At 48.7% G+C, this 14,880-nt stretch overlaps 1 protein-coding gene across 4 annotated transcripts in view; it reads left to right on the top strand.

The window, feature by feature from the left end:
* LOC126570896 (nephrin) overlaps positions 1-14,530 on the top strand; it is a 132,266-nt gene extending 117,736 nt beyond the window's left edge. For 2 of the 4 annotated variants that reach the window (XM_050228982.1, XM_050228983.1), the window contains exons 11-19: positions 130-344; positions 3,523-3,604; positions 4,210-4,369; positions 6,929-7,065; positions 7,149-7,424; positions 7,528-7,880; positions 7,958-8,110; positions 10,629-10,925; positions 12,362-14,530. In XM_050228982.1, coding sequence (XP_050084939.1) covers positions 130-344; positions 3,523-3,604; positions 4,210-4,369; positions 6,929-7,065; positions 7,149-7,424; positions 7,528-7,880; positions 7,958-8,110; positions 10,629-10,925; positions 12,362-12,538 — 1,850 coding nt within the window. In that variant the 3' untranslated portion in view covers positions 12,539-14,530. The remainder of the gene's footprint in view (positions 1-129; positions 345-3,522; positions 3,605-4,209; positions 4,370-6,928; positions 7,066-7,148; positions 7,425-7,527; positions 7,881-7,957; positions 8,111-10,628; positions 10,926-12,361) is intronic. The other 2 variants (XM_050228985.1, XM_050228984.1) reach the window with 2 other exon arrangements.
* The last annotated feature ends 350 nt before the right edge of the window (positions 14,531-14,880 follow it).

Genomic DNA, 14,880 nt, shown 5'->3' with positions numbered 1-14,880 from the left:
GATCCGGTCGCTGATCTGATAATAATCCAAATTTTCCGATTCCCATTTTCCTCCACCAGTGAATCTGCATTCGCCAGTGCTTTTAACCACGACACTTTCTCTCTCCCTTTTCTTCACTGCTGCTTACAGTTGCGCCCGTTTGCCGTCCGGGGCTTGTTACCACGTACAATGTGGGCCGGAACGAGCTGGCGAAAATCGTGTGCGAACTGGAGGCGAACCCAACGAACGTCACGTTCACCTGGAAGTACAACACGTCCGTTTCGGAGAGCCTGGACATACCGGCGTCGGAGGTGCTGAGCGATCGAACGAAGAGCGTGGCACACTTCAAGCCCGTCACGGAAAAGGTAAGTCAGTTTTGAACTCGTTCGTAAAAGTCTCTCACTTTAAGCTGCATTTTCGCACCCAACAGCGAACCGGTAATTACCGTTTCGGAAGTTGCTTGTGTTCGGAATTGAATCGTGAAATCATTTTTATACTTTTCCAACTACTTTAACGTCATACGGACGGTTCTCATCCACTGTTAAATCCTTTCCAGGAAGGTTCAGGGCACAGGTGTCACAGGTGCGCTGGCAATTACGACGCCCCGCGGTAAAGCCTGGGCCGTGTTTCGCGCTTGTTCCGTTCCTAATGAAGTCCTCTTCTTATTCGCTCTCTACTCCACGTCTTTACCTTTCCATTTCCTTTAGTGGCAGAACCTTGGGCCTGGTAAGCAGCAAGGCAGACCAACAGAAGGGGCCTTGTTGGAGGATTTCACTTTCTTAACCTTTTGGCCAACCGGCCGCTCAAGAGCCTGGGAGGAGTGGCGTAACGCGTTCGCGTCTTGTAGACATGACATTCTACTTTCCTGCCATGTTCTGGCGAGCAGTTGTACCAAGTCAACTCTCTTGTAGTGCCGCTGCTGCTTTGTGCTGCTGCGAAAAGGAACTCGTCGTTGTATCTGTGTCTGTGCACCGTCCGTTCTTCCGTCGCCGTTCACGGTATAATCATAACAGCGCGTGCCGACACCTATTATGTTTTCAATTATCATAATTTCTTGTTTACACCTCCTCCTCCTCCTCCTTCTTCTCATCTGACCTTCGTGGCCCCTCGGTCACGCCGTAATACACACTTTGCCAACTTCAGAAGCTCCCACAACGGGGACTATAGTCACTGATAAGAAGGGGAATGGTGCTACCGTGTTCGGACTGTGCTGCGTGCTGCGTTGTTCCGGTATCTTCCGTTTGATCCTCGCAATCCAATGGGCTCTTCACCCCCTCCCACCGTAATCAGGTCTGTCACCCGAGCCGAGCCGAGCCGAGTGAAAAAATCCCTTTCATCCCCGGTTGTGCGCTTCACTAACAGTAAGCCGGAATCGCCGGACACGCCGAGTGGCAGTGATGACAGCGAAAGTTTGTTTCGAAAGAACCGCGGACTTTCCGCACCGAGTCCGTGCGATTATCGCACCGAACTGAAGATTGACGTCATGGCGTCGGCGTGGTTTCGATCAAGATCCTTCTCGGAAAAGGCTTATCGGCTCGAAAGGAAAAGGCGCTCGAAGCGGGTGTCCGGTATGGCTTTCTTTCTTTCTTTTTTTTTGCTGTAGCACTTTACTCCTTGAAGTTGAGGCTTCGTGCTGGCCTCGATGGTTGGTGGTTAGCATTCTTTATCGGCGTGTTACGCGGGAACCAAGACACTCTCTACAGAATAAAGGGCTTTAACCGGTGCCGAACCGGTGCCGAACCGGAAGAGAGCAGAGGAAACGCGACCATAAAAACCAGAAAGCGTTGACCAAGGGTCTCAACACCACTGGCGAAAGATGAAGTCCTTCGTAATTATGAGGGTGTTCCGCAAACATCGCAAACTCCCTTTTCTTTTTGGTTCCCTCCTCCTCCGGGTGGCCGGAGCTGTCGAGAATCCTTTCCCTGTTATCACTATCCTTCCGATTGCCAAGTTGCCACTTTTGTGCCTGTGTTTCGATGCGTGTGAGTGTGTTGTGGTTGCGTGAAAAAGCTTTCTAGAACCCGACTCCCCCGACACCAGGGATCCACTTTCACTCGCGGTCGCTTATCGTGTTATCTACGTGAAACTTGGAGCGTCGCAAAAGCCTCCAAAGGCATTCATCCCTTTTCCTTCTTCTTCTTCTTCTTCGTCTTGTTTGTTAGAAAGGAATAGGAGAAGGATTTTATTGAAACTCTGATGGCCCTGCCCTTTTCCCCTTCCATCACCACCTCCATTAATCCACCACCATTCTCACCACAAACTTTTCGCCACGAGTTTGCGAGCCCCAAAAAACGGCATCCTTCTCTCGCCACCCCTCCCCCGGCAGTTGCTCATAATTTATTCATTAATGCTTGGCCCCACTTCCATTTTCTTGCCTTTCGGACTGCCCGTTGATGGATGGCCAGTCGCCTTACTCGTGCAGCCTGAATGATTTCTGGCCAACCACCTTATCATCTTGAGACGGAGCGACTTGAATTGGACAAACTATTTCCCTTTGGCCAACGGGGCGGCCATTTTGGCTTTTGGCGTAGTATAATTAACTGCAGAATGGGAAGATAATTTTGACGTGAAGGACAGCAGCGAGACCAGGGAATCTCTCGGAAGCGGAATTATGCAAACGTTTGGTTTATCGAGTCCATCGGAAGTGCGCAAGGAAGCGGCAACCGCCATGTCAGATCCATCGCGTAATCTCCCCCTGGCCACGGTCCCTTTCGAATAACAATCGATCAATTTTCATCCACCCAACCCACTACCTCGGCCGAAGAAAACCTTTCAATCAAAATACACACAAAAGTCAATAAAACAAATTCCATCTGCGGTCGAAACCCGGCGACAAACACATGCACACGCTCGCACTCGCACTGGACCCTGAACGGGGCTGCCCATTCGGTAGTCCATTGCCTCATTCCCCCCGGTGGAATATCTCCGGACTTACCCGAACCCGGAGGTAAACCGAGAAGATAATTTATCAGCCGGAATGACAATTTCGGTCATACGTCTTCATCAACCTCGGGAGCATCAACACTGCTGCTGCTGTTGCTGCAAATGATGCCTGAATGCTTGGTCTCATGTTTCCTGCTTTATCCCAGGAGCCGGGGACACGATGACAGAGGCTGGACGGTGCCTCGATGTCTGCTTTCTGTCAATCACGTCAAAGCTTCCTTCATTTTTCATCATCCTTCGTTCGATCTCCTATTTCTGGACCGAAGAAGGCATCGGCTAGGGATGGATCCATGGTGGTGATGGTGCTCCTCCAATTTTCACCGGCTATCCCCTCTTATTAAGCACGCCCAGAACGACAGGACCGGGGGGGGGGGTTCTGGTAAGTTCCTTTCCGGTTTGTATTCGAATCCGAATATTCGTTTCCTGCGGGAAAATTGTTTTCCCTTCGCGCTCTTCACTCCAGCGGCTCCTAGATCGATCCGTTTTGGGTTGACCGAGTAGGCGTTGCACAATCGACGTGAACGTGGACGTAGTGGACGCCTTTCGCAACATCAAATCACAAGATGTTTTCTCTTCTCCCCGTTTCTCTTCCTCCGACAGGACTACGGAACGCTGCTGTGCTGGGGACGGAACGAAATCGGAGCACAGACGGAGCCCTGTTTGTTCAACCTAATACCGGCAGGTGAGTGGATGGACGGATGGACGAACCGGAATGAAGGGAATCCTATTTCCAAGGAGCCGAAAACCAACGGAGGCCTTCAGAAGCAGCTGAAGCCATGATTTGCAATCTCGATTCTCTCTCGCTCGTTCTGTCTTCTGTTCCTGGATGAATATTCCTGAATCTGTATAGAGAAGTTCGAATCGGTGTTGCCTAAAGATTGCAGAGACCGCAACAATGCGGAGCGATGATAAGGCTTGATGTGTGATAAGCTATCACTCATCTCGCAACCTTTATCACTGGCCGATGTGTTTCCAGAATCTTTTCCAGAGGTCCTTCAAATGCTGTTTGCCTGCACCAGACCGTATCTCTCAAATAACTCAATTTATCAAAACATTGGCTCTCTGCAAAACATCAACATTCCATCGAAACCGCTCCAACCTGCAAATTCAATGGGGTCACGGTTCAGATAGCGATCTATCCGGCAGCAGCCCACGTTCACGATTTAGCGCCCGTTGCCAACGGGCACACCATTAGCCTCGTTAGCATACCAACGGGCGCCTCATCGGCGTCGTCAGGCACGATTATTAATTTCAATTTTCCTGTCGCACCCCCCTCCCCCCTTTCAGGCAAACCGGACCCACTGTCTAACTGCTCCATCCTGAACCAGACGTTCGACATGCTGCAGATCGAGTGTCTGGAGGGTTTCGACGGTGGGCTGCCACAGGACTTCCTGGTCGAGCTGTACGTGATCGGCAACCGGCAGCTAATGGCTTCGATTAAATCAAAGTGAGTAGCGACGGTGGACAGAACAACAAACACCCCGGGCCACCGGTGCCTGATAGTAATGTCATCGAGCTGCTAAACCGAAGAAGATGCATGGATGGAGGCGCCTCGGTCGCGCGGTTGCCATTTGCTATTGCTCTCGCATTAATCGCGGCATTCCAGAAGGCACTCTAGCTCAGGGCTGGTCTATCGGTAGCCGCCAGGCACACAATTTCTCACGATTTTTGCTTCGAGCCCCTTCAAGTCGTCTTCAGTCGCCACCAGTCATCATTAGCCTCGCCCGGTCGAAAAACGGATGAAAGCAGCCAATTGGGGGCGCCGGATGACGACGAATTCATTGCAGTTGTGTGCGGTGACTGGCGAGGACGAAGTGAGCCAATTAAAATTAATTGGTGCCACTGGGTGAAATCGAAACACGAACCAAAGAGAGAGAGAGAGAGCGAGACAGAGAGAGAACGCGCAGTGAACCGTTTCGACCGATCAGTGGGGCAATTAAAATTTATTAGCATCGATCCGTGGGTTTCTGGTGAGGGAGGTTGCAGGATTAGCATTACATTTGTGGCTAACGAAAGTGCCAATCCGTTCTGGAATTCTTAAGCTACCACTGGGGCCACTGGATGATTGAAAAGCCAAGCCAGCGGTCTTTCATCATTTTCGTCTTCCATCTGGCATCATTATGGTCAGAGAGAAGGACAGAGAGAGAGAAGGAGTGCACGAGATCAAACGGATCGATGAGCACTCCACTCGACATGATTTACTTTGCCAGTCGAATAGAAATGCTTTCCGGTGGATCGCCGCTTGTTTGATAATGATTTCGTATTGCATTTTTTTATAATTTTATCTCTCTGTTGTCACTCGAAGTGTGTTTTTATTTAGCAGCTAAAGTGTACTAAGTCCAGTTTGTACTCGTCAGTTTATTGCTCTAAATGAGTAGCACGTAAAGAGTTTAAAGTAAAGAATTTGTCAATGCTTATATTTGCGAGGACACGTTTAGTCTTTTTTCCACTGTTTGTTTGTTTGAACTATTAATTGTAACGAGCAAAGCGGCGCCTGCCCAGTTTTCCCAAGCAAGCTAGAAATCCATGTCTAAATGCAACATCAATGGTTTTCGAAGAAAAGTTACTTATTCTGTCGCAGCTAGCCATGATATCGCCTTTGAATGCCATTTAGGGTGGATTAGAAGAATAAAAAATGGATGCCATAAATCTGGAGCGCTTGAAAAATACTTTTAAGAAATTACTAATCCAGGAAATATTATCCTTAACAGTTGAACAAAAAGAAAGTCTTTTCAAATGGATTCGTTTCATATTTCATCTTCAACTGGTAACGCAGATCCATAGAAATGCTACGTACCTGGAAGATGTGGTTTATCCTTTTTAACCTTTTTGCAAGGATTAATCCCTTTTTTTGCATGGCAACAGAGCGAAAATATAGAAACAGCTGCAGAATTACGCGAATAATTATCCGAATGCTGAAAGGAATCCAAAATACCGCTCAAAAGGTGGTGCAGATGTATTCAATTAAATGGAGAATTCTTTGCAGGAATACTTTCTTGAGATTCTTCCGCAGAACCAATGCGTTAATTTGAGCTTCGCACTCCTCGGTAAACGCCTTTCAATTACAATTCCACTCGGAGACAGAGTGCTGTGCGAGATCGTTTATCGTACTCGAAAGTCCAACAGTTTCGACAGTGTTTGTAAAATTGAAAATGTTCCCCATTGAATAAATCAACCTGCAGCCGAACGAGCTTAGCCGAGAGCTGTAGTAAAGCACTGGCGAGCTGCTTTAAATCCGTACAAAGTTTCCAAAGTGCCGGTGCCCGTTCCGTGGTGAAGGAGTTAATTAAAAAGTTAAACATTTCCAGCAATGATGAAAATGTAAAGTGAAAGGAGTGAAAGAAGGTCTCAACCCATCGACACAAACACCAACGCGCTCGCCCGGCTCGAAACGGTTTCGTAATCAGGCGCCATCAGCGTCGTCGGGTGTTGGTCCGGTGGCCTTGTCTTATTTGCATCACCGGGCAAAGGCAAACAATGTCCGGGCAGCGGAAGTGAATGTTTCGCCACCAACCTTCGCCCCTAACCTTGCCGCCGATTGGAGGCGGTGTGGTGAACCGGAAGGAAAATAAGTTGCGCCAAAGTGCACGGAAGCTAATTAACATAGGAAAGTTGGCCATTTCCGTGTCCAGGTCGGTCCACGACCGTCCGGCACTTGGACAGCCGATTGCGCCCTTTCCACCCCGGTCCCCTTTGGTTGTTTTTTTGGTCTTAATGGTGAAAGAATTGCAAGAAACAAAATAAGCAGCTCGTGCTTCTGCTTCGTTCAATTGGCTACTTGAGACCACCGGCTGCATCCAAGTGGCAGCCAGACTTGCACTTCCTTGCCCTGGAACTCGCTGGAAGTAATTGACAACGCAATTATCGCAGATCGATTAATCCAATGACCGGCGAATGGAGCCAATTAGATCCATTAAAGTGTGGAGTTTAAATCTGCATCTGACAAATGGGAAAGCTCGTTTAAATCCTTTTGATGGATGGTTCCCTATTGCTATCTTTCGTACAGATCACCAGCGTTCGAATTGAAAGGATTGGAACCGGGTGTTGGATATAATATCATCCTCACTGCCAAGAACTCGAAAGGATCGAGCGATCCGACGTATCTGCAAGCGTTTACTCTGAAGAATCCAGAGAAGCAAACAGGTGAGCATCGGCGCTATCGTTTCTCGAACAGTTAGAAAATAGAAACAAATGTCTAATCCTTTTCTAAACCCTCCTTCTGTTAGATTTGTCTCTCGTCTATCCACCGGCACTGCTGCAGATTAAACCTTTCATCGGTACGCTAGTCGGTGTGGTGGCCGCGATCATCTCGATCGCTTCCATCATCGTGTGCATTACGCGACTCCGGGGATCCGCTGGCCATGATCGAGACTGTGGTAGTAACATGTCGACGAACGATGCCTCGGGTATAAGCCAATCGATCCCCGATGCGGATCTGGCCCGAGAACAGTGCAACGGAAGCATCGACAGCATCGAGAAGAATCCGGACATCATTCCGCAAGGTAAGTGGCCGGGTGGCCGGCTCACCGTCGCTTCGAGGTCATTGGGCGCCTCGTGCGTCTCTCTGTTGTGCGCCATAAGGTTTGAGTCGCTCTCACGTTGCAGCGAAACTGTTGGCCCGCGTACCGGAAGAAGACGAGAAAGCGTTCGAGTGGCTGAACAGTGCGGCCCATCCGCGGTTGTACGCGACGGCGGCGATGGCCGAACAGCAGAGTGGCGGTGCCGCCGGCATGATGCCACCGACTTCGGCCGCCACCTATGACACACGGGCGTTCTACGCTCTTGCCAGGGATGTCCAACAGCAGCAGCTCGGGCAGCAGCAGCATCAGCAGCAACAGAACTGCATGCAGCAGACCGTCTATCCGGTGGCGACTTCCGATGGCCAGAGCTACATACCGGTGCACAGTACCATCATTCCGACGCCCATCATCGGTGGTTATGGCAGTGAAGCGCATAAGGTAAGGTCAAAGCTGAATTCCCAGGCCACGGTTGTTGGATTATATTTTGTTTCTTTCTTTGCCCTTTCCATCTGCAGCACGACCTGACCTACGCGGACTTGTCGACGATGAGTGGTGGTGGTGGAATGCCAAAGATTAGTGCTGGACAGCCGCAGATGTACGTGAGTGCTACGCTTGGGCGACCGCGACAATCCGACATCAAACGTTCCGAGCCAACCATCTACGCGCAGGTGAGTTATGGCCACTCGTAGGCACTATTCAGGGTTCAGTTTGTGGTTTTGGTCTGCATCTGGTAAATGTTTAACTTATGGTGCATCAAGAAGCTTTAAGTGAACTACAGAGTCCTAGAGACAGACTAACGGTGATCTAATTGATGTCTCTTTATTAAAATTATCGCAATTTCAAGCATCTCCTATTGATTACTTTAATTGGAGGAAGTTTTGGACTATCTTTAAAGTAATTCCCCTTGCAATATTCATGACTGTAATCATGAAGTGTAACGAAAGTGTTTCGCTTGACTTCGCCAATGAAGTTATGTCATGTCCTGGATCCTAGATGCTTTCTCCAGATGATCCTCCGAGTCAAATTCCTATCGAAGCTTCATTACGTTGGCATGCGACCTTGCCATCAACAATTCCATAGTAATGATGATCCTCGTGGCCTACTCCAGCCAGAACATGAACTTCAAGTAACGCTTTGTCTGTCTCTTCGCTCAAAGACGAAGCTCCACCACATAGGGCCATCCACTGAGCATCCCAAAAAGACGAATATCGAAACAAAGGCAACAAACACCAGTGTGCCAGGATGCTAGGATCACAGTGGCCACTGTTCGCCATCACCGTCACTGTCGGGGAGCTTTTTACGCGTCGTCCCCTTTCCCATCCATATCCTGCCATCGATTCCAGCAATCGTTTCACAACTGATTGGACAAATTTCTCATTAGCGAGCAAACAATGGCGCGGCGCTAGCACGGCCGCCGGAAATGGCGTCATCCACGGTTCTAGCCTACGCGAAACCCGGGCGCACAGGACATTCCACCCATTCTCGGTGGATTTTCGGCTTCGTAGCGTTCCCTTCGCTTCCTTTCCCCTGGGTGCCCGGCGCGTGGCCGGAAGCGTTTCTGGCAAATTCAAATCATAACTCTCGGGGACCTGTTTCCGCGGCCTCCTCGCCACCGCGCACACACGAGTTAGGACGTTCCGGTTTCCTGTATGGGGCCCCTTGGCTCGAACACCGGTTAGGAATGCGCGCCGAGACCTTAAACAGTTCACATACTTTGCATACATACCGGGCCTTGCATCCTCCCCCGGGCCTACTATATTTGTGTTGACCAGTTTGCCCAGCAACGGCCATCGCGACCGTCCAACCGTTGGTTTAGTCCACGCGAACATAAATTCAACCAAACACACACATACACATACACGTACAGACGGGTGAACACGCCAGGTTCACATTATAATTTGGGTCCCACGGTCACGGATGTCGTCGCCATCCTCGTTGTCACCGGCACTTTGTTATGCTGGAGTCAAACACCCGGACCCTGGCCCGGGAGATGAGCTTGGTTCTGGTTTTCTGGTGAGGACGGAATGTTGGCCACGACCGTCGGACAGGTCGATCTGTGTACGCAGTTCTACTGCGCACAAGTGACATCCGGGGCCATTGCCAACTAGATCCGGGCCAAAAATGTAACCTCAACCACGTTGTCATCACCCCCGGATCGCCACCAGATGGCACTGCGATGCGTGGCTCAGGAGCGAGCGCTCACAATGTTTTAATGAAATATTTAAAATTTCATCATCACTCAGCGTCGAGAAGTGGCCACCGAGTGCGTTCGATGAAGAACGTTAGCTTGCTAGCCGATAACCAGGTTCCGAGGGGCGATCACTTCTCTGTTTTGTGTGTCTATTGAGGTCACGCACATCATCAAAAGCAGCAGATTGAATTAGCATGCATCTCATTGTCACTGGCGCACTGTGGTGGTTTGCGTTTGCATTTTGTTAAAATATTATAAATCCCGTTCCCAGCATCGCTTCAAACGGATTCTCGATGGAATGTTTGCAATTTGTGTGTTTGCTTCTCTGTTGGGGCATTATGAACTGACCTTCCTCTCAGCCAGTTTATCACCGACTACTATTAGCTAACGCAGTAACTAATGACTGATTCATAAATAAACAACCCCTCGTGCACTCTACAAACCAATGAAAAGGGCACCGAGAGCCACTGCAGCTGATTTACAAATCATTTGTAATCGAAACCACTTCCCATTCGGCACAACGAGCATTAGCAATTATTCCCTAGCGAGGATTATGCATTTTGCGATCTGTAGCAGGCACTGGCACGCCAGTTCGTGGGGATTTGGAATGTAACGGGCCATACTCGCTCGCTCGCTCTCCGTGAACGTAGTTAATCTTCCTGAAAATATTTAACCAAAGCCGACCCGAGGCAGGACCTGCATTCGACAAACCGGAAGTGGAGGTGCCCGTCCTGTAAATGGCAACGCACACGCATTGGGAATTGAATATTTTATGCTGCAAATCGCGCACGGCTCGGAGGATTCATATTTCGTTTAATACATTCGAGTGCGAAAGCGGGGAAAATCCCGTTTTCCGAGAGCCTTTACCTTGCATTCACTTTTCGATTTGTGGGTACACAAAGCGCACACACCTGCTAATCCATGGAATCCTGTGCTCTCTCTCTCCTTCTATATTACATTCCGGAACCACCAACGCGAATGCTCGCATGCTGCAGATCGATCTAGCGCATCATCCATCGATGCACTCGACTAACCTGGTGTACACGACGGCGGCTCGCTCATCGATACCGATTTCACATGCGACCGGACTTCCGGTTAGTGCCGGTCAGCACCACGTCCTCCAGCAGCAGCAGCAGCAGCAGCAGCATCAGCAACAGCAGCCCCATTCACTGCAGTCACCACTGGCACGGACCGATTCCGGGCAGTCATCACTAACCGAACGTTACCCACCGCCACCACTGTTCGGTGGTTCACTGCCAGTCAGCAGTCAGCAGCAGCAGCAACACGAACCGGTAAGTGACACCATTCATTGACCTCTACTGCTACTACCATGCACTGTAATTACAACAAACACCAGAGACTGAGACACTCCACCGAGATCATCCGAGTTTGTTTTATACTTTTTGTGGAACGGTTTTTTTTTCTTTTAATTTAACGTTTAGTTTGAAGTACCCGGAGTGCCGGAACACCCACGTTTTGCCAGTGAAGCCTATCATTGTGGCCAATCACCGGTTCCGGCAGTCGGCTCCACGGAAATCTAAACAGCAGATTTATCACGGTCGCCGGTATCGGATTTACCGAACTAAAAACATGAAACCAATTCCCAAAAATCTCTTTGGGGTCTTTGGTTCGCATATTTTGAATTCCTCGTTCGCGTGACCGTCGGGAGGAGCGGTGGCCCTGTCAAAGTTCACCGTCGGTGTTATTTCATTCCCCTAATGGGTTTCCAGGATCCGGGCGCCGGTTGGTTCGGGGGAACAATTTTCAAATCCAACCAAAGTCCCGAGGGTTGACCCATTTAGAGGGTGGATTGTGGCGAGAGCGAAAGAGTGAGAGATAAAATCATTCTCTTCTCCCTCGCTACTCCTACTGTTGCTGCTGTTGCTGGTGCTGCTGCTGCCGATTGATTGATCTGTCGGTTTGACTTTTCCATTTCACCTTTTACGATGGACCACTGGTAAACAGCAGGCACAGAGACTGTGGTTCCAGTCCAGTCCAGGACGATTCGTTTAACCAGAATCGATGTCGCCAGAAGAGACACAAGAACACTGGGACTGGCACTGTCCCCCCTCTGTGTCGCCATCGTCTAAATGAGATCGAATCTCGTAGTTCGCTGAAGCAAGGGATGGACCAAGCGATCTAAGGGATGGTAGTTGGTACAAGTAAATAACGAGGGCAAAGGGAGCGAACGAAAGGCAGACAGCCGAATGATTTATGTGGTGGCCAAGAGTTTTGTTTGCTTTCGGTTTAAGCTGTCGATCGATGATGGAAGAGAAGAGTCCTTGGGCTAATGGGATTTTTCATGCATTTTCCAACGAGGGTTGCCAGACATTCGGACCAATTCCACTCCTTTCACGAGCTCGATAATGAGTTGAGTTGTTCGAGGGTTCGTTCATTTAGCATACATATGATTTACATATTTTCTCTTTCTCATTCTCTTTTTTTGTGTTCTTTCTTTTCTTTTTGCTTTACATTTCTTTTCGATTAGTTCTTATCGATTCCACCTCCTCCTCCCTCTCCACCACCACCACCACCGATTCCTCCACCAAAACCGACGACAACGAAAACTAGGACGACTCCTGCAGCAGCATCACTCACCACCGTGGTAACCGTTCATCACCAGGACAGCTGAATGCTAATGCCTCCTCCCTTTGCTATTCTGCTCCACATTACTCAACTCATAACGCATCTCTCTGCTCTCCCTCTCTCTCTGCTTCCCCACAAATAGCCGAGTTTGCTGCAGACGGTACCGGAGTTGCCACACAACACAGTGGTCGGAAGTGGTGGCCCTGGGCAGGATCTACAAACCAACGGTCCAACCGGCACCGTCGGTGGTGGTGGTGGCGTTGGAGGGCTGCCGACGATCGGTGAGGGCCGTTTGCTGAACCACGCGACACGCTTCTGATAGGAAGTGCGCCAGCTTCATGAAACGACTGCACTCTAAAGGTACAGCACGCGTTGCGAAGTTGTCACAAAGCTTTCCTCCTCTCTCACACCCCTCAACACACATCCTACAGTCTTCTGTCTGTGCTCACGATGTCCGCCATTTCGGAAACCAGATGCGTCTGGCTTTTTAAGTGTAACGGTACTTACTCTCTTATTGTTTGATGATTAGTTCTTTGATGGGAGAGATGATTCCATTCACTCCTGCGATAAGTAGGCGACGCTCTCTAGTTTCCTTTCGTTTCGTAAACGTCAACATGAAGCATGGACAAACAAACCGAACGCGCCAATTACATGCAGAGCATAGTAGGCATCGCATAGAAACGGTTGAACGGTCTTCGATCAATCCACAGCAGGTGAGAGCCAAGTGAACGGCGTCTGTAAATAGTTGAAAAGAGCGATCAGTTCGCGGCACAGTACACAACTGGGTGGCCGCGCCGCGGTGGTGACTTGAAGTTTTTTACTCAAAACCAAACCAAACTAACCGATCCAATGCCACTCACCAAAAACAAATGAAAAAAAAAAACGCAAAAACCAAACAACAAGAACGAAAAGATTAATCATCCTTACGCGTAACGGTGCATAGGTCTAGGATACTCTACTAAACAAAGCTACGGCAACGGAACGATTGGAATGTCTGTTTCATTTAAACGTACTCTGTCTGTATAATCATCGAATCTAAAAACAAAAGAAAATGGCTCACACCGCTCCTAAAACTTCTCCTGCGACAAAAACACACTCGTCCCTAAAATCCCTTTTCATATGCATAAACAACGCGAGATGAGCTGTTACTCTTCCTTACTCGACCTAAACCACATACACACAAACAAACACACACATACAGACACTCGACCTAAACAAAACGTGAGCTAAATAGTAAAGTGTAAGCAAAACACAAATGTCCTAATGGAATGATAAATAACACTAGAGCTAAACTTGGTGCAAGTAAAAGAAAAAGAAAAGGAAGAAGAAGAAGAAAGCGAGAAAACCGGGAGGGAGAAAAGCGTCAAAAGACATGTAAGTAGTTAACGGAACGGAAGCTAGAATCAAACTAGATAATTCGGAAGTTTTTGCAAAGCGAGATGGAAAGCTGAGCGGCTGATAGATACTGCAGATGGTGTATAGCCAAGCCGGGCCAGCAGCCCAGCAGTTTGTTGAAAGGGGGCGAGTGAAGTGACCGATTGCTGGTGATTGATGTACAATATTGTAATTAAGTACATTTGAAAATATGTTACAAAAACGCCCTACTCGCTGGTCCCTTCCACACCTTCCTGGCCCCCTTTAACCATTAACTGAACGTACTGTAACATACTAAAGCAAGAGAAAAAACAATGGGAAGAGAGAGGGAAAGAAAGGGGCAACCGGCACTACAAATTACTACAATAATTAAAAACAGTCAGTCAAGTGGCTCGATGAGGTGGTGAGCGAGTGGTGGGGTTTTTAATAAATTGTAACAGATTTTTCAGGTCCCGCGCCCTTGGCGTAGTGCAGCCGCATGCAGCATGAACGAGAAAGATCGTAGTGGAGTGCAGTGCAGTGCAGTACAGGTGCAGAGGGCACAGCGAAAAGTTGATCAGTTTTGCATCTAGAATGAAATAGTTTAGCATCAATTCGATTCGTTTTCCGATCGATTAGCTCGATGGTTCGTAAAGGGAAGCTGAGAACGTGGAGCTGGATTGTTGAGTTTGATTTCCGTTTGTACAATACAGAGAAAGAGAGACGGAGACGGAGAAAACGAGAGTTACGAGGTTGATAAGGCAGGCTGGAACACGGAAGAACAAAAGTTTATCCCGCGTACACACAGGACCTAGCAGTGTTATTACGAAACAATGGAGCAGAGCGGCGTGAGGGGCAGTAGTGGAGACTCCCTCCTCTTCTTGCCCCACGCCAAGGTCTCGCTCCGGACGCCAAGTAGATTAAAAGTGGATGGATCGTTTTGAAATAAATGAAAAAAGCAGGGATTATTTAACTGTAGGGATACCTTCTTTCATTCTTCTCCATTTTTCCACACCAAGTATTTCGCGCGGAAGCCTCGAAAGAAATGTGTTCGGGTTCGGATGGTAAGACCTTCTGTTCGGTTACAGGGGATCCTTTTGGTCTTTAATTGTACTTTTATTTTTAGCTCAAATTGGAACTACATTTGTTCTAATTCTACTGTCTCGACAGCATACCTGGAGGATTTGTACACTCTCGATGGTTTGACATTTTGTCTCCCACTTGCAGCGCCTACTAGGAATCTGTCATTGATTCGTAGCTGTAATACTGCACAGCCTGCTCATGTAACACAATGCTGCTGGTTTAACT

The sequence above is a fragment of the Anopheles aquasalis genome, chromosome 2, assembly GCF_943734665.1.
Source record: "Anopheles aquasalis chromosome 2, idAnoAquaMG_Q_19, whole genome shotgun sequence".
NCBI classification, from domain to species: Eukaryota; Metazoa; Arthropoda; class Insecta; order Diptera; family Culicidae; genus Anopheles; species Anopheles aquasalis.
The sequence above is the reverse complement of the archived record's forward strand: the minus strand, read 5'-3'. Positions and strand labels throughout refer to the sequence as shown.